The sequence below is a fragment of the Melanaphis sacchari genome, unplaced genomic scaffold, assembly GCF_002803265.2.
Source record: "Melanaphis sacchari strain LSU unplaced genomic scaffold, SCAv2.0 Contig32_pilon_pilon, whole genome shotgun sequence".
Lineage (NCBI taxonomy): Eukaryota > Metazoa > Arthropoda > Insecta > Hemiptera > Aphididae > Melanaphis > Melanaphis sacchari.
Window position 1 is genome coordinate 3,122,480 of NW_020271199.1, and position 26,705 is coordinate 3,149,184.

The 26,705-nt window shown below is 25.5% G+C and overlaps 1 protein-coding gene across 1 annotated transcript in view; it reads left to right on the forward strand.

Moving 5' to 3' along the window:
* LOC112596573 overlaps positions 1-26,705 on the forward strand; it is a 163,426-nt gene that overhangs the window by 102,594 nt on the left and 34,127 nt on the right. Inside the window, exons 5-7 of the mRNA XM_025342330.1 lie at positions 8,756-8,883; positions 21,005-21,236; positions 24,265-24,402. Of these exons, the coding sequence (XP_025198115.1) occupies positions 8,756-8,883; positions 21,005-21,236; positions 24,265-24,402 (498 nt within the window). The remainder of the gene's footprint in view (positions 1-8,755; positions 8,884-21,004; positions 21,237-24,264; positions 24,403-26,705) is intronic.

Sequence of the window (26,705 nt, forward strand, 5' to 3'; positions counted from 1 at the left end):
TACTCTGAAATTTCCATTGTACAAACTTTATGGTCAGGGGGTTTTAAGGTTTTTTTTTTACATATACCTATACATAACATATATTTTCAGTCAAAAGTTCCCTCTCAAATGCAATATAATCTTCAGATATTTAATTCAACTAAAAACAAACACAACCCATGTATTTTTTGACTTGATTTTTACATGATATAGCTTAAAACTCTCAGGGATCATTTCGTATACCTACATTATTTAAGATACCTACATTTTTTAACAGCTTTCACGTCGAATTGTCGTTTATTAATTTATTATATTATTTTTACGGAACAGTTATTATATTATGTTACATATACTCAAGACAAAGTTCAGGAAACAAAGCATTTTTTAATCATAATTTTATTTAAATGTTTAAATAAGAGCGTATAATTAACAAAAAAAAAAAAGTAGACAAATGAATACCGGATTGCTATACAATAGATGATGAGCTGGTGACTGCGGTGAATGTGTTAAATTTGAATTCAATGATAAATCATTGCATGCCAAAAATGATTTTAAGCGAACATGGTCAGTCTATATTACTAATAATATATTTTATAATGTATGTATTCAATTTCATATCAAAACCACTCTGAAAGTTTAAAATTGAATCATTTATCCTACTACTTTTTGTGTACACAGGCAACAGACATGAAAACACACACACAATATATCATTGTAAAATAAATAAATTCATCGCAGAATCTAAAAGTATGATTAGCTATAGTCAATGCATGTTTGTTATGTCTTTTTTATATTAATTACGGCACTTGAAATGAATAGAAAATTACTATTTATCTTCTATAGTTAATTATTTTGTGTTTTTAAAAATTGTATAACTTATTTTTTGTTTAATAATTGATATCAAAAAACATATGGAAAAAATTATAGTTCACAGTGTTAACGTTCTAGTATTTTCATCTTTTGCCGGTGAAAATTTGATATATTATCTTATAAATATTAAATGTATTATTTTGTTAGTTTTCACGTGATTTTTTTTTTTTACAAACAGTCATAAATATCCTAATTATTATATAACAACCAACAATGGTTTTGGCGAGAGAGACCACCTTGTGTGTCATATTTAATGTACAATTTAATTTCACTAACATAATTTTCGTTAAAATATTTTACGTTAAACTACTAAATAAAATCGTTTTGTGTAGTGTCTTTTCTTTAATAAAAGTTAATAATCATTTTTAAAAAAATATTCTAATTTATTTAGCTGTGTAAGTATTTATATATTCTTCGAGAATATAAATTTTAAATGGATTGATAGTATACTAGTATGCAATAAAACGTTTCTACCAGCAAATATGATCACTATCGTAGGGTTAATCGTATATAAACTTTAGTGTACAGACCGCACTGTTGCGTGATCCGGGTATTATTGATTTTTCACTCACACGCACTTAATGTCAAGGTTTTAAAATGTTTAAGTCAGAAAAATTATTGATCTGTTTTAAATGTTTATTCTAATAACTGTATGCGATAAAAGGTTAGTCAACAATGATTTTGAAAATTATTTTAAAATTTTTAATATAGTTATAAACGACACTATAACAGTAAAAGACAATTGATATTAATTTTTTTTTTTTTTTTTATTTTCCCATATTATATAATTGTTTTAAACATGGCATTTCTAAAATAATTCTTTTTTTTTTTTAAGAAATATCAAGCTACAATTTAAATAAAATAAAAATTTGTTTTTTTTTTTATTTACTTGTAACGCCTTTGAAATATTTTTCGTAGTATTAAAATAATAATTAACATAATACATTTTTTTCCTTAATCAGAAAAAATAAAAGTTATTTTATTTACACACAAATTAAAAAATATAATATTTTTAAATGATTGTTATAACTTTTTGTAGAATCGTAATAATAAAAATCTTTATAACATTCAATATGAATAATATTATTTAAGTAATTCAAGAATGGTCTGTGATCTGTATAACAGTTATTTCCTAATTTCTTGTTATAAACTTGTTTTAAAAAATATTTTTATAGTCTTTTGTTTATGAATTCGGGTAAATTATTAAAACATTGGAAAGTCACTTAACAAAAATACCATATAATTAAAAATAAAAACAATAAACAAATTATTTATACTTAAAATGTTTAATAATCCATTGTATATTAAATGTTACTCACTATGTTATATTTGTTATTACGATAACAGTTACACGTCTGTTTATCAACAAAATTAGGTACTTGAAAATTAAAAGTCTTATACTTTTAATAACTAAAAAAGGTATATTATTTAAACAATTTATATTTATTATATTTTGTAATTATAACATTTTTTATATATGTGTATTATTTACGGTTTTTCAAATGGTAGAGTAATATAATTAATTTTACATGAGTTACCAAATGTAGGTAATATAAAAATAGTATAAAAGTAAACTTTAAAATTATACAATGCTGTGTATTATAAAATTCATAAAAATACAATTTTTTTTTATATTTTTCTGAATTTTATTTATAATGGAGTAAATCATCGACTTAAATCGAGTTATGTTAATTAATGCCAAAACTTGATGATATTTTGAGGTTAAAAAGTCAGTCAGCTAATAATTTATTACAAGTATAATATTGGGGTTTTATAAACAAATGTTTAATTTAACCACTTATTTATAGTTAAATGTTATAATACATATATGTATAATATTCATGGATTTAGATAATTATGTTATTGCCTTTATTCTTGATAAATTGGAACAATGTAGTTGGATTTTTTCAGAAAAAAAATGGTTTTTATAGTTTATGAGCGAGTAAATACGTCATTCCTGCAACCGGAACACAAATTTGACTCCGCGATTTTTTCGATCTATATCAAAATTTTTCATTAATTATTATATATTTTTTTTATATAATTTTGCTATCATAATTTCGGCATACGTTGGTATGGAAAATATTTTTTCAATCAGTCATCAGAAAATCATCAAATCAATCATTTCTGACTTTTCTACAGATTCTTTCGTGGTCGGTAGAAACGGAAATAGCCGAACCCGCTGACAGATAACTGTAGACTGACATTTGAAATGTGACAGTAATAATTATTATTGATAGACTGGAGTGTATATCGATGTTTGTATATGCCGCAGAAAGTTCCAAATTCTTCTCAAGTATGTGTATAGCCGATGTACTCTAAGAGACCGTATGTCCGTATATATTGCAATATTGCGGAATATAGTTTCATTCCGTTCAGACTGCTCGTTCCATTACACCGGAACAAATCATTACAGATCAGGGTCGACAGTTTGAAAGTTCTCCCACCGGAACACTTTCTAAAAATCGAATTCTGAACGTTTTTGCGCCAATTTTATATTAGTAAATAACGAAGTTTTATCGAGAAAGAAATACTTTATTTTTTTTTAAACTTATATTGCCATTTTTTATATCATAATTATTTAGTTACTTTCTAAATGAAATGTTTCTTTTTGTATAATTTTAGGTCATTCTATCTCAACGTTTTTGAAAAACTGATTACAATTCTTATTTTTTCAATTAAAAACATAAATAAGTGCAAAATATCAATGAAAAACTAATATATAAATTTAAATCCCACATGAATAATTATATATTATGTTGTTACATTAAAGATTAGAGTAAATTTAATTATTATCAAACAAAGGTAAAAAGAGTATTTGTATTTGTATATTTGTTTGAGAATATTTAAAATTATTTTTTATACAATTCATTGATTGTCACAATCGATGACTGGAAGTCAGATGGTTATTAAACACAATACATGCATGCTGCACAGATACAAAATAGAATAAACTAACAAAATAATTAAAATTGACTTAAAATTCATTACAATATAAAATAGAAAACACATTATTTTAACTTTGTTATTTAAGTGTAAATAGCTGAGTAGGTACCTACTGGCAAATTTTACATTTTTATTTCAAAATCCTGACAAATTACCTTCATAGTTTATATTTTGAAATGGTTTTATTTATTAAAAAAAAAAAAAAAAGTGTAACCAACTGATACACATAAAAATAATTTTTCTCGTAATTATTAGTTCAGTAAATTTCATACCGACTCCGTTACAGTATTTTATTGAAATATAAAGATTCACGTGAATTGACCCTCTGATATGCTATGTGAAAATCGTTGTGACATACTTGTCGATAATTACAGTCTGTTAAAACTTCAAAGTTATACAACATAAATACATGAGTATTATAAAACTATCACGAAGTACGAAACTGACGGAGTGATGACCCTAATGTGTATTGTAGTTATAATAATAATAATTTCAAACGATAAACGTGATACACTTTAGACCACAATGTCTCGTCGTGATAAATCAGTTCATATGTTATACTAAAATAAAAAATAGGAACCAAAATACGACTAGTTATATTTTATCAGATAACACTAAATTAAAACAGTGTTATACTATGAAATAATATTATCATCATTATAAACTATACAGCCGTTGATTTTATCTCGAGAAAATGTTTTTGTCACATTTTTAATCGTATTTAAGAAGACGTTATACACTTAATTTTGTAGAGTGAATGTTATTTTACCATAAACACATCACCAGAAAAAATTGATTGCTTGTTTTATAGTGGATTTATTCAAAGTAGCGTAATAAGTAAAATTTTCTGCAATAAAAATAAATCATTTTTTGTACCTTAAACTATAAAATAAATATAAAATATATTCAAAAGTTTGAAGAATAACAGTGTATTTAGAATGTTTGGATTTTATGAGAAAAAATAAATCAAGTGTTTTAGTGGTAAAATTGCATCCGATTTAATAACAACTCACTTTCGTTAAAATATTTTATAATGATTATATATTTTTCAAGGTATAAACTCGTAATACTATATATACTAACTAACAACGAAATTGTTATATAATTTTTATATTGTCAAAAAAATCCATTAAACTCTAAGTTTACAGAATTATTTTACATTATTTTATAAGATTGTGAATATTTTTTAAGAGTATAGATAAGTGATACGTACTAATAAAATAACATTTATAATAATATCAATGTTATTTGAAAAATATTATTACTCAATAAGTGACAAAAAGATATAAATGATTTCATTATTTTCGATGTGCATTTGATATTTAATTCAAAAAAACAATCTATATATTACTTCATATACTTATACTTCATATTTGTTTTCGTTGATTTTTACACTCGTGCGTCTGGGTGTAAATTAATTGTGGGTCTAAAGACTGCAATGCATGTCGTTACATTACAATACGCAAGCTCACATTTTTCAATACACGTTCAATTTTCGTGACTAATTCGTAATTTTTATTCCATGCTTAGACACGTAAGTTCATTGTGGTTATGATATAATGCATTTTAAAATACTGCAGTGACTATCAATAATCGACGATCGTTAGTTAATTTGATTATTATAACTCGGATACCTTTGGGAAATCACGGATTACACCGATAGTATAGAAATAAATAATTGTTAATCAGATCACAGATTGTATGCGCGTATACTATACAGAGGACCTTATTCTCGTCAAATTGTAAAACACATGGTCTTACTTTTTAGGATATCATAAAAGCGTATGCACACCCCGCATATAAGTAATTCATATTTTATAACACGCGGTCGAGGTTACTCGTGAAGACAAATATCTGCATTACTTATTTGTATATTTGTAAAATATTTTATTTTTATTTTTTGTTTTTGTTTTTGTTTTTTTTTTTTTGTTATCACTTCATCATGATGAATGACTAAAATATCAGATTAAATGGCTAGTATCAAAGTTTTAATGATAGTACGCCGCAAGGCAAGAAGTTCTAGAGTTATTACTTATTATTGTTAGTACGTCAATGTGAATAAGAAAATATATACATTAAGCTTTAATCTTCTATAACACTACTAAAACATGCCTTTGAAATTTGAATGAATAATTTTATATATTTAAATCCATCTTAATATGTTATAAATATTATTGATTTCGCACCAGCAATAAAAAATATACATAAAATTATAAATGCATTAAAATTATGATTTATTGTTAATTAATTTTAATTATGATTGTGTGGTGGTTTTATTTAAACAGTTTTAATGTACCACGTTTTATAAATTATAAAAATTATAGTTTCTTAGGAACAAACATTTTAAAAGGTAATTACAATTTTAATACCTTATCTATAGCTATATATAATGTTATTTTATTAACATAAAAGGGACTTTAATATTTTGTAATGGATACAATTAAAATGCTTAAATTTACTATTCTTAACTATTACCTACTTATTAGTTATTAAGATTTAAGACTATAAGGTACATGATTTTTTTGTTACCAATATAACAAATATACCTACAATACTTTAGATCAGGGGTCGGCAACCTTTTTAACCACACGGGCCATTTTTTTTTTCAATTGTTCATCAAGGGCCACATTAAAAAAAAAAAATGACATATTATGATATAATACTTATAATTGTATTGCTATTATGAAACGGTTAGATTAGATTTTATTTATAAAGGAAAAAGAATTATATAATATTGAAAATTATATGAAAAATGTTATTGAACAAAAGTAAAACATAAAAATTAACCACCTTTGTGCGGGCCATCAAAAATTGCTCTGCGGGCCGCGGGTTGCCGACCCCTGCTTTAGATAAAATATTATTATTTATGTTTTTTCGGTTTTATAAAATAATTTTGGTAAGAATTGTGTCGATTCATAATTAAAGAGATAATAATAATATATATATAATATACAATTGTTTTTATTCGTTTTGAAATTTTAAAATTCATGACAGACGGCTCGGAGTCTTCTATAAATATTGAAGTAGGTTTAAATTGTAATCCGACTTACGGGTATAATGGTTAATACCATTTTTAAGTCCGAAATTCAATTTTGTTTATGTTTACTCAAAATGTACCTGTCTACTGTTATTACTATTGTTTCTTAGTGAAATAGGCTATACTCGTATATTAGGTATAAATTACTTACATTACAGGTCAACACCTAAAGTCCACATTATTTTGGTTTTTAGTTGATATAATTTTAAAATTATATCAAGTGTGTCACCAAACTAATGAAAAATCTTTTCTTTTTTTTTTATAGTAGTAATATTAAGACGAAATATAAATGTATAAACTTTTTTATATAGCTTTGAAGTTATCTTTTTTAAATGTTTTACGAAATAATATATTTAACGAGATTTCTGCAGGTAAAAATGGAGGAAAAGATTGCATAAAGAATTAAATTAAGTAAAACTTGGTGGATATTATATGAAATAATATTTTATGTAAATAGGTAGGTACTTAGATAGGTAAGGTTCAGTACGCCAACTACGTAATTTATACAAAACATCACGATTTTGTTTACATATATAATTACAATATAGTATAAAATACAAATTATTATATTTGTGTGTAAAGGGTAATTTTTATTGGACGGACTATTTTAGAGAAGTATCATGCTCTTTACTTAATTTTGTTTATACTAATATGTCATCTACATAATATATTTTTACTGTAACGCCTGAAACCATTTATTGCGAATTCATAATAATTATTCTAATAATATTGTATTATTAAAACACCGTTTTTGGTCATCTGCGCTCGTAAATTTAACAGTTTTATTACCACATGTATGTCAAATTAACAGCATATTATTATACACTATATTTAATATGATATAAAAATCAAATATTTTATTATTTTAATAAACACAGTAAGAGCCTCTCAGTTTGTTTATCTGCTAATAGAATAATGTATCAAAGGAGCAAAACAAAACCCAAACTAAACCTACATAATATTATATTTATGCTTCTGTCAACCCCATTTTTCAACAAAACAACTCTGAAGCCCTCAACAAATATAATGAAACTCTCTGTAATATTTTAAAAATAAAATCGATGCAAGAATTTAAAAAGTTACATTGAATAGACTTGAGCAATATTTTTTATGACTGTTTTTGATATTTTTGAAATTGTAATTCAGTTATTCACTATTCAAAATTAAAACATTAAATGTATTAAATTTTACGTTTTTTTCATCGTAAAAAAAAAGTATTGCCTTATTTAAAAAGATTAAAAGATAAAATATTTGTATCACTTATTAAAGTATTAAAAAATATAAAATATTCTTCAATTTTAAATAAACTTAAGTATTCTTAAAATCAAAATTTAAATAAGTATTCGATTTAAGAATGGAATCTTTTTTTAAGCAGTAACTGATTTTAATAATAAGCGAATCTCTAAAATAAATCATTATAATTGATACTTATATCCTTATTGATGTTAAATAATACTAATTTAATAACTTTACGATTATTAGAATTTAAAATAATTTCATATAATAATATATTAACTTGAATGTCAATATCCAATACTGTTGTGAGTTTTTATTTAATTAAAAATGTTGTACCTACACAAATAATATACCTATACACGTATTTTATTTTGTATTATAAAATTATTGGTATTATATTTATACTATCTACATATTATATTGTAATATTTCTATTACGTTGGTGGTAAGTAATTAAATGTCGAGTGCTTCGACATTGAATTATATATACATGTACAGGTTTACGCCTTTAATTGTTGGTAATAATAATTAACCAGAAATTGGAATTATACACCATAGTTGTTTGCGCTGGTTTGCGTGTGGGAAGAGGGCTGTTTCGAGTGCAACATATTACATTTGCATATTATATTGTATTTTTATTTAGATGTTTAATAACTTGTTTTTGATGTATATTTATTTGGTATACAGGGAAGAATGTCATAGAGATTGGCTGCGTCTTAGGAAGACGCCGCTATTTGGATGCATATGCCCACAAAATCAAGTCAAAAAACGCTGCGATCGAATTTTTTCGATGATAAATGAAAACCCGTGTATCAGTGAGTATTGTGGTTATTTTTTATACATTGTTTTACTACTTTAGTAAATATTATTCCGAGAACATTGGTTATGAGTACTAAATATTGCGGAATACTACGCTACACGTTAAAATCCACCACAGAATAATTCAACTGATTTTATATGCAATCTTTCGATGTTGTATTGGATAACCTGTTCAAATAAAATGTATGCACTTTAAAACACTCTACAGTTAGGTTACTTGAATATAGCGGAAAGACTAGTCTGAAAGAGGTGTTACTATTACTTCGACATACCGCAACCCGGCATTATATATATTATCAATAAAATATTATTCTGTGTGGTACTCAGTCTTATTATGCATTTATTATATCAAAATATTTTTGATTAGTTAAGTGTTTTTAAAAATAAATAAAAATGAAAACGTTTTGTTTAATTATTTATACAGTTACAATTAAATAAAATTTACGGTCATTAATGAGAACATTTCCTTGAAATCAAATAAGTTTTGACCTCAGTATTGATAATAACGGTAAGTGGAAACGCTACTCAAGAACCTTGTTTCTGAGACTCCAAACTATAATATTGTTTATAAACTTATAATTTAAATTTTATTTTTATTTAACACAGTTCACATTTTATGTATAGTTTATGTAAACAGTTGGTTCGTTTTATATAAAACTAATTGAAACCATTTTCATCAGTTTTTGGGATTATAATTAAATTAAATGAAAGTACCGCCTAATACTTATACTAAATTATGAGTACATGGAACAGATTCACAGTACAAAAAAATACACATAATAAATGTATACAGATTTAGAATATTTTCGTAGATTTATTTTTTTTACTCGTCGTAATTGTGGAGGTTGTTTATTGGTATGCATAAGGTTTGAGATAAGTATTTTATTTTCCATCTTGTCGGTAAATTAAATTACACAAAAAAAAAAAAAAAAATACTACTAAATCTTATTAAATATCTAATCCATTGCATACGGTAGATACCAAAAGAATATAAAGAAACCATAATAACCGACTGACAAGTCTGTACGACGAAGAAGCTTCTTCTTTTGTACAGCAGCTTTTCATCGATTATTTAATCACCGGAAAACTAACCCTGCACTCCGAATTTCAATGTTCCTAGATTCAATATATATAAATATGTGTGTGTGTGTGTAACGACCGGACTAGAAGGAGAATGCCTTGGTACAAAGTGATTTTCAATAAAAGCCGTCTCCGAGATTGGCCAGTAAAAATAATTGCGATTGTGTAGGTTCACTTAAAGAAATTTATGATACAAAAGGTTATTCTCTCAGTATTCATATTTCATACATACTCCAGTGGACGGGACAAAGTTGGTTTTTTTCAATATTATTCCTTACATACAGTTACATTATTGTTAATAAGGCTGATATAAAAAAATGTTTTAATGTATCAAATAGAATTGGTAATAGGTCAAGTTATCAGTTGTTAAACTTGAAAATGTTGTTGACAACCGAATCATTAATAAGTGAAACAAATTTCAATTAGTAACATTTTAGCAGAACGTCTTATATCGAATAAAACAAAACCTAATGAATTTTACACGTATAGATGTAAATAATTAACATTCACGTTAATAATTTTGACTGTTTTAAATTATTTTATAGTAAACAATAGACAATTTAATTTGTACTATAAAATACAAAATATCTTTAATGATATTCTTTTTTTTTTTAATATTAAGAATCTAATATACTATTTTACATTATATTTATCGTCATTGCCAGTTTACACTTAAAATTTAAAAAAATCAAGTTGTATTTATAATAGTTTTTAGTTTGTGATCAAATAGTGCACTATTCTGGGTGAACATATATATACATATATTGATCAACTATAAAATTAAAATACGATTAAATGATAATTAAACTTTTTTTCACAGTTAAATAATCTGAAAAAGTTTCATACAGTATAGATTATATTATATACGAGTATTATCAAAGTTCAAAAGTGACAGAAATCAAATCCAGAATATATTTTAAAGATTGAACCAAGGATGAGTAATTTAAAGTTACTAAAGAGCTAATTTTTAAAGCTTAGAGTATAAAAAATAAAAATAAAAATCTATAACATTTAAAATTAACAAAAACTTTTTATGTTTATTTATTTATATTTTAATCTTGAAAATACATAATAAAATAAAATACAGATAAACGCTTAAATTCTATAAAATAGTTTTAAATTTAGTACGGACCAAATAAAAAAGTATGAGGGCCATCAATTGTATAACCTTGTTTTATGAATATCAATGAATCGCGTCTCAAGATCCCTTTTTCATACAAGTTGCGAGCTAATAATATTTATCAACTACACTAATTGTGATGCAATTTATATGACTTTACTGATTGCGTCCAATGTCGATATTGATACGTCATTTGATAATTATCTATGAATTAGTTTTGATGGCTTAACAAAGAGATCTTTGCCATGTGTTTTAAATTATTACTTAATTTTTGTTTATTTAATATTTTAACATAAGAATGCTTGTAAAGTTATGCTTACTAGCGCGTTTAATTTTAATTATTTAACTTAATATGTGAGTTACATGTTTTTTGCAACTCATGCAACGCTGTTTATCATTTATAATAATTTTTGAAAAAAGAACAGCGCACTATAACAACATACGATTAAAACACATAATAATTACTATACGGCTTACACGTTTTTTTTATAAGTTTCAAAAAATTATTTGATACTAGATAATAGTTAATTACTTGTATCGAATATTGTATACTGGTATCAGATAATCGGGACGCAATTAGTATAGTCGTATAAAAAAATAGAGACGCAATATGTATGCAACAGTTTTGTGCTTGTTCAACGGTGGACATGTTTACATATTATAATATAGAAACCGTTTTGAATACAGCATAATACCTGCAATTATATCAATCAACACTTAAAAAGATAACTATTATGTATAGTTTAAAAAACTCACGATGACTGTTTACATTAAGCCACGCGCATGATTTCGTCATAACATCTAACGTGTGGTGTTTCTGAAAATCTCTACAATTCGGGTGATCAAATTTGGAATATACTTTTTCGAATTGTATGTGTTTCAAATCAATACTATAATGTAGCGTAGTACTAATTTTCTAAAGTAGTTTTCAGCAATATTTTTGATCCAGAATACCGGAGCTGACAGACATAAATTTATCTTACAGAAGAAGTGATATATTAACCAAACTTTCAAATAAATACGAAAAAATACGAATATACTTAAGAAATTAGGGTTATCAGATAATTGCTGTTATTTACAAAATTAAATGTATGTATCTGTAAATATTTGGTCATGTGTATAAGTCAACATGTAGATTGTAGAGTAGTAATTATAATTTACAAAATGATGGAAGCGTTTATAATAAGTATAAAATAAAAAAAAAAAATGTCAAAGTTAGTAATTACTATTTTAAATACATTATTAATCGGGGAGAATAACATAATTGATGATATTCATTGACAATATGTGTTGTATCTGTTATGAATGGAAACAAAATAGTTGCCAATACCTGAATAACGCATCGATCATCATTAGGAACAAGGTCTCGATGAAACCTAATGTTGCGGAAAGTTAGATGAATTTTAGAAAAGATTAAAAATGTTTAGGATTTTTATTTTTTTTTTATTATTAAAAAATTATCACTCTATGGATTAATACATAGGTTACATTCAAAATGTAATAAATATTTTCTCTTAAAACATTTTTGACATTTGATATTAATTCAATAATAAATAATCGAAGATATTTTAAAAGTTTCCTAAATATTTATGTTAAAATTTCTAACATATAGTATAATTTTTTTAATATTTTTATTTCTTTAAACTTTTATAAATATTTAAAATATTCAATTTTTTATTTAAACATGTCGATAAGAAGCTATTATTTACTAGATTAAAATTATTAAAAATGTAATAGAAGATTCTACAAAACCTGTTTTAATATCTGTTGAAAATTATGAAAAAACATGTACACAACTTTTTATTCAATGTATTTGGAGTCAAAATATTTAAAATTTTTTTTTAAACTATAAAAACTACAAACTATTTGTAGTTTACTTAAAAATGTATAAAGTATATATTTATACCTAAGTTATAAACATTTAATATAATAAATCTAATAAATAATTCATAATATAACTAATAAATTTAAAAAATCTAAAAAATAAATAATTAAAATTTGTTTTATAAATACTTGAGGTTTAGACTTGAACGAAAATAGATATTTTAATGATGAACAGCTATGTTAATCGTTTTTTTTAGAATTCAAATCATTATTCATGTGGATATAAATTGTTTATATTAATTATGAATTTTATTATAAGCAATGACATTTCCAAGATATATAGATTAACTTTATGCTATTATCAGTTTATATTATGAATCTATTTTCACACTGTTTACGGTATTTAAAGTAAGCTGTTATTAATTAAAATGTTATAATAATATATTGTTGTTAGAAAAATTAAATATTCATAAAATAAAAAATACAATGATATCGAAGAAAAAATCAATCTACTATAGTACTAAAAGTAAAATAAATGAATAATTAGGTATATATATATAAAAAAAAAAAAAACATAGAATGAAATATACTTAGATATAAGCTGAAATACTGTCTCCACTCAGAATCGTTTTTATATACAATGATACTTTATTAAATTTGAATTTAATACACCTATTGCAGTGACCCACTCGATACTTAATGTAAAGCAAAATAATACCCACTTACTCATCTTTTTTATTACTATTATTATAACCAGGTCTCGAATTTTATAGTATTTGCTAATTATTATAGGATACAAATAAAAGTAGCAGAGTGAGCTATAAAATTGTTTTAAGCACTAGGTACTTCAAATATGAAGTTTTATACTGCTATTTTTTGCATATTTGAAGTATTTTAGGTTTATAGTGCTATTTTTCAAGTTTTGGTGCAGCTTTTGTGAATTTCCATAATATAATGTTTTATTTTGTATTTTCATAATTCTAATTTATATCATGTGGTATGAAAAATAGAAAAAGTTTGGCATTTATTTTAATTATATTTTATTTGAAATCATAGGAAAAATACCGATATTTTTGTTCATATTAAAATTGATTTTTATGTAATCCGTCGTATTGACCTATGAAAAATAAACATTCATAACTCCTTAATTTATCGGTTATAATTTATTATAATTATATGCAATTTATATTAATGTTATATTTTGTATACTTTAATAATAATTAATATTTATTACAAATTTATTTCAAATTGTATATAGATAGTTAAAGACTGAACAATACTATTTTATTTAAACGTACAGATACTAAAAAATACATATTTTTTTTTTTTTAATCTAGTTCAATAAAGTAATTATTTTTGTCAGATAGCTATGGATTAAATTATTTTTTCTATCGATATTTTGATAATTTTTTGTTGCGTTGTTTATTTATATAATTCTAATACCGATCGACTATAATATCAATCGTATACATAGTACTACGTGCCCTGATATGTTATAAAAATATAACAAATTATCATGACGCAGACGACACATACTAATATTTATGTCTTCGGTACTTATCAATATGCATTAAACACATTAATAATGGTTATACTTTATTTTATTAAAACCACATTTCATATAGGAATAGTCTGTTAAGCACACGCAACTATGTAATAGTTTAAACCAGATAGATGTGATTTTGAATACAATTATAATCTATAGGATTTTGATGTGGGAGGCACGTCATCCGAATGCCATAAACTAATTAGATCATCGCACGTGCACATGAACCAGATGATGCGTTAACCACGGTCAGAGAACAGTGTACACATCTTGACTAGAAGATATGTGACAAAGAATAGTAGGAAAAATACTTATATAAAAGATCCCAAGATAGGACTATTTTAAACGTGATTTACAAGAGTTAGAGCTAATACCTTCACGCCAGTATTTATTAAGATTTAGTCATTTGAACTTAGAAATATTTTTAGTAAAAAACACGTTGAAGAGATTATGATTATTTATTTCAACCGCTACTATTACACAGCTCAGACACGGTTGTTTATAGATGGCCCGCTACAATATTTATACAAAGTTGATAATATCGCGTTCCGTGAAGTGCCCCTCCTTACAGCTTTAATGGATTAATTTAAAAATTGATTTTTAAAATTTGCAAATTAATATTTTTTTTTTCAAACATCGACCTGTTTCCCCACTCGTTTTCATGTAGATAGAAGGCTCAAGGCCTATGTGGGAAAAATATGATGATAACTGCCGGATTTAGTGCCGAGTGTCAGGAAGTCATAATAATTTTGCGTTTATTTCGTTATCTACCGTCGTTTGTAGCTATCATCTATACTGTAAATGTTATTATAGTGTGTTCTATTATTAAAGCGTGTTAGTTGTGTAACTGTTCACATATCGCGTATAACTGTAACGTTGGTATTTATTGGTATTTATTTAATTATAAATAGGTCAACTAAGTTGCAAAAAAAATAGCTCAATATAAAGAAATGTACTTATTAAAAAGAAGAGTTTGAAATTATTAATAAAACTATTGTTAAAAAAAAATATATAAATAAATTATAGATAAATTATCATTATTATTATTATTATTATTATTACTATTTGCATTTATAATAAAACTTTTGTGATATCATAACAAAAACCTTTCATAAACAGCTACGTATAAAAATGGTCAAGTAAAAAAAAAAAAATATTAGATTTTAAAGCACTTTAAAGATGTGATATCATGAATAAATGCTAAGTATATTGAATATAAGTAAACTTATTTTGTTTCAATAATTTATTTACTAGGCTAGAAATTATTTCTTTAAAGAAATAAAGTGTATTGAACAAAATATATAAATTGCGAAAGACTATTAAAATATAATTTATTATTATTATTTTAAAAATATTATTATTACTATTTATATACTATTTTAAATAATTTCTCGCCAAGTAAATAAATTATTGAATCAAAATAAGTTTACTTAAATGCAGTATACTTAGCATGTATCCATGATATCACACCCTTATAGTGCTTAAAGATCTAATATTTTTTTTACTTAGCTATTTTTACACATAGTTTACGAAGGGTTTTTGTTGTGATAAAATGAAATTAGAAAATATCGCGAATATTATTTGTGATTACCTTAGATTTTAAATATAAACTCAAACGCCTTCTAATTTTAACATACCTATCAATTATATTATAATATTACATAAGGTTTCGTAATATACTTTTTTTCTTACTGGCATTATTTACATTTCTTTATATATAAATAAAGGTGCTATAACGACCGGTGGATCAAGAATCATTCATGTTTTTTCCAATTCCATTTAAACACACTACCGTATAATAATAATAATAATAATAATTAACATCCGGTGACGTAATCTTTGATATTACGCATGTATAAAACCTAGGTAAGAGATCGTGTGTACGTACGTTTGTAGTGTGTACAATGTGCCTACCCTAAAAAACACAAATCAGATATGTGAGGGCTCCCTTGTGTCATAACGACTTTATGATGTTATTTTTGTACAGTACTATCCTATTTATTATTATATTATAATCATAATATTGTAAAATAAACGTACAATGTTACACACTTATTTCAATTCCAACGAATCTCGGTCTTTTCTACAAACCCGAAAGTCAAGAATAATTTGAACGCATTAATATATCGTCTTTGTCTTAATTATATTACAATGCCTATAACATAATAATATATAAATGCACTAAAGACGTTAACACTTTAACGGGGGTTTATCGCACTGAGGGGTTTTTTCCTGCTACGACACTACAAAACAACAATAATGCACGATACCCTCTCCTACCAGCTAACCTATATTATTATGTACGTACAATATGGCTAATGCTCAAGGAAATGGCCTGTAACTTAGGTAATCCTACGTTATAACGCATCGCGTCACCACTCAAACGTTTCGCTATATGACCTATATCGCGTTGTACAACAATAATATAATTATAAGATATATTATACGTATGCTCAACACAATATAATATGTTTATACTATTGAAATAATTTAAGTTTTTGGTTGTTTCAAAATGTAATTCTATGAAATAATGTACTGAACGCTCCGTATATTATTCATTACGGAATGTATAGAATAATATAAACCGTTGAAGTTCCATTAGGGGATAATATTATTAATTATTATTCATTGACTGTAAGAAGTACCTATACACTGTCTTTGGGGATCAGTGTCTGAATTTTGAATGACAAAAAAATAAGAATCCTTATAAAAACTAAGTGACTAAAACATATCTATAATATTTCAAACTTGAGGTAGGAGTTAAAATGCTTCAAAGACACATATTAACTTACAAGTTGGAACGAAATACTAAACATTTTGATAAAAGAAATAACTTCCAATTTTAATAATTATCTTGTTAAGAAATAATTTATAGGTACTTAGAACATGTTAATTATACTTTCATGATTATTTTTAAAGGCTATCAACAAAAAATGTGTATATATTATATTCGATATTATCTGAAAACAATATTTTTTTTACATTGATGTTATTACTACTAAATATAAAAATTTCCATGAGGTAGAAGAAAAAAAATTAATCAGCATTATTTAGTTAAATAAATATTATTAAAAAAATGAAATAAAAAATCGTAAAAAACAAAACTTTAAAAAATTACAAATAAGCCACACTCATTTTTATTATTGATATCATTAAAACACTATAATAAACAAATATTTCACTTTTAACAATTAGTTGAACATGCATTTATTCTTAGAAGTAAATCCTGGATAATAAAACATAATTTTTAATCCAATCATCACAATAACATATAAACAACTTGAAAAGGTTTTATCCATTTCTGCGTTCAAGTATAATTAATTTTATTTTATGACCTATAACCTTTTCGCCAGTTATATTTATTTTACTTTATTAATGCACTAATTCAAACCGTTTTAAGTTAAAAATATGTGTCTATGACTTTTTAGAAAATGTTTATAAAATGTATTGAAAATATTGTACTTATAATGTAAAAAAAAAAAAAGTCGAAATTGAATATAAAAGAATCTATAACCTTTTTACCATTAAGCTACTAAAATGTTAAGTTTAATTTACTTAGTATAATAAAATTATAAAATTTTTCATCTGCATTGACGATCAACGCATTAATTGTATAACCGAGCTTTTTGTAGCCTTTTATAGGGTTCTCAAAGGGCGTTTAACCGTGCCACTTAGAAATTAAAAATCCTGAAATGAAATAACCGGATGACCTGATTGATTGTGTGGCGTAAATAAATTCACAACAATAAACTAGAGATGAGTTACATTTATAAATGTTTGTAGATAAACCTAAATCTATTACTCTAATCATTCTTAGTATCAGGTTGGATAGTCAATTGAATCTAGTTAGATCATTAGTGAAAGAAGGGGTTGAAAATAAATTTAATAATAAAATATCTTTATCTATCACTACATAAAGTTGTTTTACGTTTAAAATAAGTAATATTTAGTTAAAATTTTAACACGACAATTTCAGTAATCAATGAAGAATTACAATCGAAACCTGATAAAGTTATAGCAAAATAACTTTCGTGGGTTTTTTTGTGTTCTTACTATTTAAAATTAACTCGAGAAAACCTATAAAAAATTAAGTATATACGAAGTATTTTTATATATTTTTTCATTACACTATGCCACTATCTTTTGATCTGTAAATTTCTGACTTTGAAATACAATATCTTCAATTTTAAGTATTGGTCCAATATAGAAAGATATTTTCAATCATTCATATAATTTAATTGAAGTATATTTAAAAATTTAACTAAGAATGCTTGTAGTTTTTTATTTTTTTATTATTGAAACACAGTTACCTTACATGATAAAAATATAACTTAATTTTTACTTCAGTTCCCGGATTATTAAGAAAAAAAAATGAAAAAAATAGTAAACAAAATATTACGTTTTATAAATTTAATTCATATAACGATAAAACTGTAATCTTACTTTATATTTGAATGTTCTATAAATTTATATTCATTTAAATCATGATAAATAAATAATAATTTACGTGTAGTTTCATATGGGACTAATTATTAACACACCATTTAAGTATGCGTCAAAATCGTATTTTGTTTTGAAATTGTGTAACAGATGTATTTAAAATTTAAATAGTCACATATTATCGCATAAACATTTAAGTATGACAAAAAGTACATATTATGAACCAAATTATTGATTGTTATGTGTTTTATTATATTTCAATCATAACTCATATGTTATAAAATAATCTGCTCGTTGTTGAACTAGTAGTTACAACGATAAACACAAAATTGTGATTAATTATAGTTTATTATAAACTAATATATATATTTGTTTAATTATTTTTAATATGTTTTATGATACATGCATTTTAATTACACATAAAAATTCAACAATAGTTTTATATCTTAAATTATCTATAAGTATGAGCATTAAGCATATTATATATTATTATAGAATATAAAAAGATATACCTATATTCTACCTATTTAATATTCATCAACACAATATTAAATACCCAAATAATTATTTAGAAGACACTTATCAAAGTTATTATGAATAGATAGTTTTAATATGATTTTGATAAAAATTGAAGTCCATACAATATAACATCACAGATACATTTTATTTATATGTATTTATATTTTTTTTATTAAATAAAAACTTCACTTATATAGATTTATGAATTTAATTTTCACTAAATTTATATCAACTACTTAAAACATTAAAGATAAATAATATTTATAAATTAATCATTTAAAATATGTTTGGGAATCATAAAAACAATTGGTAAATCACAAATAAACATCTATACCTTTTGATAAAAGTTTAGTCTTTCAATAATAAATAATACATAAAAAGTGGCGTTTTCGCACAAATTGGATTTTTACTGTTTACAGTTTACATTCACGCATTTGACATCTTCTTCATTTAGTAATACACATATCACTTAATCAATAGTAAGTAGGTACAACACTCTTAAATTGAATATGGTAGGTTTCATAAATTAAAAGTGGATACTTTATGGGAGTTGTTCAATATGAACCCATTCGTATAAACCTATAATAATATAGCAATGACACTAGAAAAAAGCGTTAAAACTAAAAAGTTAATCTCTAATGGAGTATTTAAAATTTATACTTATTTAAAATTATTACTTAATGCCATTGTTTGTTTGTTTTTTATTTTTTTTTACAACGCCAAGATTGTATATGTGTTTATTTATTATATGTGATTTTTCTATATTATTTTCATCAGCAATCATTGACGATATTTCAGCTTTTAAGTTCCATGTAAGATTGTTTTGAAGAATTCAAGATCTTATTAAAACATTTTTTTTTTTTTGTGGTATACATAGGTATTTTAACAAACAACATTAATAGTAAAAGAACATTACGCTTTATTACGAAAATTAAAACTAAAGCTTCACGATGTTAATTAATCATAACACGCTGTACTATACATTTATATAATCTATGTATTTAGAATATCCTGAGCACCACCACATAATATACTTCACAGTGATAAAAAAAAAAAAAAATAATCTATACTTAAGCCTTTTCGAGCTAGTGCATAATATTAATGATAATATTTTAGAATCCATTTTCGTTTTTTTTTAATATTTTTACCTAGACTTTGTAGTTTATACTCTAAACTAAATCATAAATACGCACAGCAATAAATGCTAATAACGTCTTTGCGTTTCATCCATCACATTTTAACATCGACATGACTAAATAAGTCAACTCTTTTAGAACCAAAGCTCCACTTAAAATCTTAAAACAATCGGTATTAGAAATAAAATATTATGAAAGACATGGAACATAATTACCTTTATTCAATTTGTTTTAATATTTAAAAGCATAAGCAAATGTTTTTTTTTCAATTCTTTTTGGTTTAAAAAAAAATTTTATATTTATATTAATAAGAAACCTATAAAATCATCAATTTATTTTATGGTTACCATTACCAGTATCTGACCAACTTTCTTCTTATGGGCGTTGAGACACAAGAATTTATTATTATTAATATATTTAAATTATATTAATTTTTTTTCGTTTATTTATAGATTCGAAATCGATACCAATCGACAACTCCATATTGAACTTCCAAAGTACATGTCACGAGGCGTTGGAAACCTGTAATAAACACTCACAGTGTCAGGAAATGGTGGCATCCATAATTCGAAACTGTAATCATAGACAGTGCAAAAAAACCAACTGTATGGAGTCACTGCAAAACTTTTATCGCAACGAATCGATGCATTCGTACGCAATAGAAATCGCGTTTTGTTTGTGCAAGTGAGTGCCAACTGGTTTATATTATTATTTATACTTGGCAACCTTATTTGTAAAAAAAAAAAAAAAAAAATGAGACCTTTGTTTGTAGCTCCTTCGATATTTTCCAAACAAACATCATACTTTAAGTAATTGTAGTACCAATTGTACTACAGTTAGTTATGATTGTGATTAAAAATAAAAAGAAAAATTAAGTGTATAATTATATAAGATTATACCATACTAAATAATGTATCAGTTTATATTTTTTATTTTTTATTTCAATGTAAGACTCCTAAAACATCTCTGGTCACAAAAATAAAAATAAAAATAATGTGAAATGCAACTAACAGCTACCATTACTTATTAGGAAACATCTTAAAATAAAAGTTATAAACATATAACTTATTATTATTGTCAAAAACAAAAATATTTTTAATTTTTTTTTTTTTTTTGTTAAAACCATAAAATTATATCTATGTATATTAAAATAGCTATAATAAGGACTTATAAGAAAAATTGTTCGGTTTTCCCTCTAATAAATATTTTTAATAAATACTATTAATTACTATAGAAAAGAATTCAAATTTCAAATGTCTAAATTAATACTGCTTAAAATAATTAAAATAGTAATATGTTTATTATACAATTCTAATTTGAATATTTTATGACAATTTTAAGTAGGTATTTAAGGTTATTTATTTTGGGTAACACAAAAAAAAATCAATTTTAATTTTTTTTCCTCAATTAATTTTTTTTTATTAATTTAAAAAGTATATGTATTCGGCATTAATTTACTTTTGACTCCAAAGTATTAACTAGATTCAATTTTCTACTAGAAATTATCTTCAAAGTTAAAACCCGAACCTCTAAAGAGGGGTCTTACTATCCTTAAATGTGATGACGGATAGAAAAATACTACATACACATAAATGTAAAATAAATACGTTAATTTTATTTAGAGTACAAAAATTTAGTAAAAAAATTGTGTGCTATATTTAAACAAAACACGTTAAAAACAGAAGAAGTAGAGAAGGCGGTTAGTCGTATGCTTTTGTAAAGGCGTTCTCGCCTACGTGTTACGTCCCGTAAAGTGTTTGCTGGGGGAGGGGGAAACAACAATTTTTACAGCTCCGACGTGAACAAAAGTAAAACGTAAAGAACTTCTGAGAAAAAAGTGGACACAATGTTTATATTATTATATTTCAGCGACAAACAAAGGAAAAAAAAAACAATCGTCATTTTTTGACCATCATTATAAACTCGCGTCACCACAAATAAAAACCCCTATAATTTATGTCATATGTATGTTTAGTGTAGTGAATTATTGTACACGCCAAAGTATATACAATACAGGTAACTGTGGTTTATAGAATAATATCAATGGTATTATGATGTGTGTGTTATCGTCAAGGGCTTGCTCAATATAGTCTTTATACAGTTCATTATAATAATAATACGCTTCGCGTTTATGCGATTGTGTTGTTAAATAAACTACCTTTTTTACAATATCCAAATTCTTATTATTATAATTATTATGTTATCTACGGTTTAACAGATGTCTACAGGGTGATTCTATGAACACTCGATTGGTACATAAAATTATCGCCCCGGGTCACATTGTTATTCACAACATATTTATATTAGATTTTAACGTATGTTTCAACATTTATACGGTAATTATTTAGTGTATAACTAATTAAACTCAAAATAAAATTAAAAATTAAAACTGTTGAGTGAATTTCTACCCGACTAAACCTGGGAAGTTAAATGTTATTTAATCACTGTATTTTTATATAATTAGTAGGTAATAATTACGAATTACTACTACATTAACAGACGCTGATAAATATAATTTTCATTTTTGTACTTTCAACTAAAAAAAATAATATTTTTAAATAAAATTCATTTTGATTTATTTTTTCTGTTTTTTAAAAAAATGACTAATTTAGAATTTCTAATTGTTAATTTTATTCTTATTTTGTCGAAGTACAAAAAATAATTAAAGCCATTTAAATAAAAAAAAACTTTTTTTAAAAAATATATTCAAAAGTATGCTTACTTAAAGTTTCAGTGAATTTAATATACCTGATAAAATTATATTTAAGTCTTCAATTTAAATTTTAAACTATTAAATCGTTGTTAAATACGTATAAATATACGTCATACAAAATATTATAATTAAAATAAAAAAGAGAGCTGTTACAAGATAGAGGCCTGGTAAATGTGGAACATTGAAATTAATGGATATTGAAAGTATTTACAACTCATGGAATTAAACTACATTCAATACAATTAATATTTATAAGATAGTTAGTACTTACTTTGTAAATCAGTGGAGAAAGTAAAATTGATAAAAAACAACACAATATGTAATGTCATTTTATTATAACGGTAAAATACCTAGCTAAACTAGGTCCGTAGATGTATCCGTCCGTATTGATTGGTTGAGTAGAATAATTGGTCTAGCTTAGTAAAGGATTGATGGTTTACATCAATTAAAGCATAAAACCCAGATAAAAATTATTAAATAATTTATTCTAACAAACTTAAACAAGTTAAAAATATAAACACAGTAACATGGAGGTAAAGACGAAAATCGATGCGTCAATAACTTTAGCGAAAATAAAATGGTAGATCGGTAAAGACTGAAGGCGGGAGCCGATGACTGACTGACCTGAAGATAGGTACAAGTGCCGCGCGGTTACGTTGGTAACATTTGGGTATTGGACTTTTGGCCGTCATAGTATATTAGTATCGTTTCGCCAAGTTTCACAATTCACATCAATAATGACGAGCATATTAAATTTAAATCAAAATATAAAGCTTGACCATAAACAGATAAACTACGATCACATAAATATAATATCTGCAAGTTACTTTTTTTATATAATATCATGGCTTAGCTCTAAATGTAACATGTCATAAATCATAATGTTCTTATATAACACGTATTGATATAAAATTAAAATGTTTAACATTTATTTATGAATACTTAATCATGTTTTTCTACAATATAATACAATTCTAATATTATTGTTTTTCCATACAGGAAATCTGGAGTGAATAAAGACAAATGTTTAATAGCTCAAGAAATGTTACATCCAGAATGCGCACAGCGTGCGGATGGTCCAGCAAAGGTGCCATGTCATTTCTTAGCAGAAAGTTGTCGTGCGAAATCAAATTGTCGGTAAGAATAATAACGATAATAATAATAATAATAATAATAATAATAATAATAACAATATCGCATATAGTTATGCTAGCTTTTTTAGATAATATACTTTTTTTTTTATGTTAACGTATCGTAGCGACATTCAAAGTTCAAATGAATGATGTTTGAGTCGCTTTACTTTACATAACGGTGTAAGGACCGTTGAATTAATTCATTCACCACAGCTTACAAATCCACAGAAATTGTCGTTCCCACCATTATCACCACCACTAATAACATTTTAACTGTCGACCTTTCAAATGATCATTTTTTTCTTTTTTTTTTTTTTAAATAAAAATAAATGTTCAGTCATCAATACGGTCATACGTTATGCGCATGTCTAGCCTAACTATTATGTCGATGTCGTCACGGTTTTTAACCGTATCCGACGATTACTACAACTACTCAAGTACCTACGTATATTTCAAAACACGACAGTTCTCAAAACCACGAACGCCCGTCACCCTCACGCCAGTCGCGTCCGGTGCCGAATCGTACGAGCTGTTACCGCCGATCGCGTCTGCCCGTCGTCGTGTGAATTATTGACGCGGTTGCGCTCACCGGTGTATTACGACGGACGACCGCACGTCGAGCCGCCGCTGCGCGCGCAATCCGCCGTCCGTTTTATTTCTCGTTATTTCGTCGGCGCCAAACTCTCCGTTGTTTTATTCGTCCGCACGACGCTTGCCGCTGACCGGGTACCGCGTCTCGCGGACGGTCCGAGTAAGCGATCGTGTCGCACGCGGCGTCAGTCAAGAGTCGCGCGACCAGCAAGAAGCCAACCTCACAGACGGCGATGAGGAGACTGGTGCTCGTTTTCGGAGGCCGTCGCCGCTGCCGCCGTCGTTTGCGGTCAACTCGTTCAGTAGCGCTTTGCGTGGTCCGATCTTTTTCGATCTTGGTGGCTTATAGCTCAATGTAGTCGGTCCGATCCAGTCCATTTTTCGCTTTCCAATCCGTCTTCAATATAAATTCGGTCTATATGGTCCGGTCTATTGATCTTGTTTGTATATGTTATTCAAATTCAATACTTGGATAGGCGATTTTCGTCGCACTGTATTTGTCGTTACCGTCCGTCGTCACCGTAATTGATGTTATTTGTTTTTTGTATAATTCGTATTGCGGCGTATTGGTTTTTTCGCATTACACAGTTCACCTAGTGAGGGGAGGCGGCCTACACTATTCTCTCATAATGTTCATTATTTATATACTTCGCGTGATGGACAATATGATAATATATAGTTCGCGGCTTATTTGCTTATTCGATCCATGTGTATTTTTCTTAAATTAATTTATAATTATTGTTATTATAATTTCCGATTTACCTGGTTTATTGTATATTGAGACGCCTTGTCTCTTCAACTCGACCCTTCGCAATAACCGTGAAATTAAATCGATGGAAGACGAAGCTATCTGTCTTTACGAATGGTTTTTTTTCCTAGACTAGAAAACCACCATAATTCACACATAAATGGTTTACTGACCCTTTCACTCTCTGGTAATTTTTGCCACAGCTCAAAAGAAATGTTGTGTTGTAAAATTTTCATTCCATATTCTTTAAATTTTTTAATCATCAGTTTGAATAATTGATAGCTTTTTATTTAAATAAATCGCATTTATAATATCTTATTTTCATTTTTCAAAATTTTTTCTTTTTAAAATTTGTACTGATTATACAGTAGATGCCGCTTATAAGACTCACTTTGGGACCAGCACAAAGTCAGTCTTATAACCGAATGAATCTTATAGGCGAAGTGGAAAAAAAAATTAATTACGTATTTATAAATTTTATTTTACTACATATTTTGCTTTGATTTTAATACATTAACACTTATTACATATTACATACTTTATTATTGAATAAATTTAATAATTCCGATAAAAAAAAACTAAAATTCTAATCGTTATAATTATCGTTGCGATAAATGTGAACTTTTATCTGCGATAAAAATTATTATACGTTATAAGGTACCAACAGAAACTAGAAATAATCAACACGAATATTATTTCATTTTTCAAAACCAATTTATTTCTAAATTATAACCAAAAAAGTTTATTTTCTACTATTTATTTTACGAAATTTGAGTCTTATAACCGAAGTGTTGAGTCTTAAAACCGATTTTTTTTTAATGTATTTGGATACGTCCGGACCGTTCCAGACGATTTTGAGTCTAATAAGCGACTGAACCTTATATCCGTGAGTCTTATAAGTGGCGTCTACTGTATATAACATTAAAATTTAAAAAAAATAAAAAAAAACTACATACTAGAAAGTTATT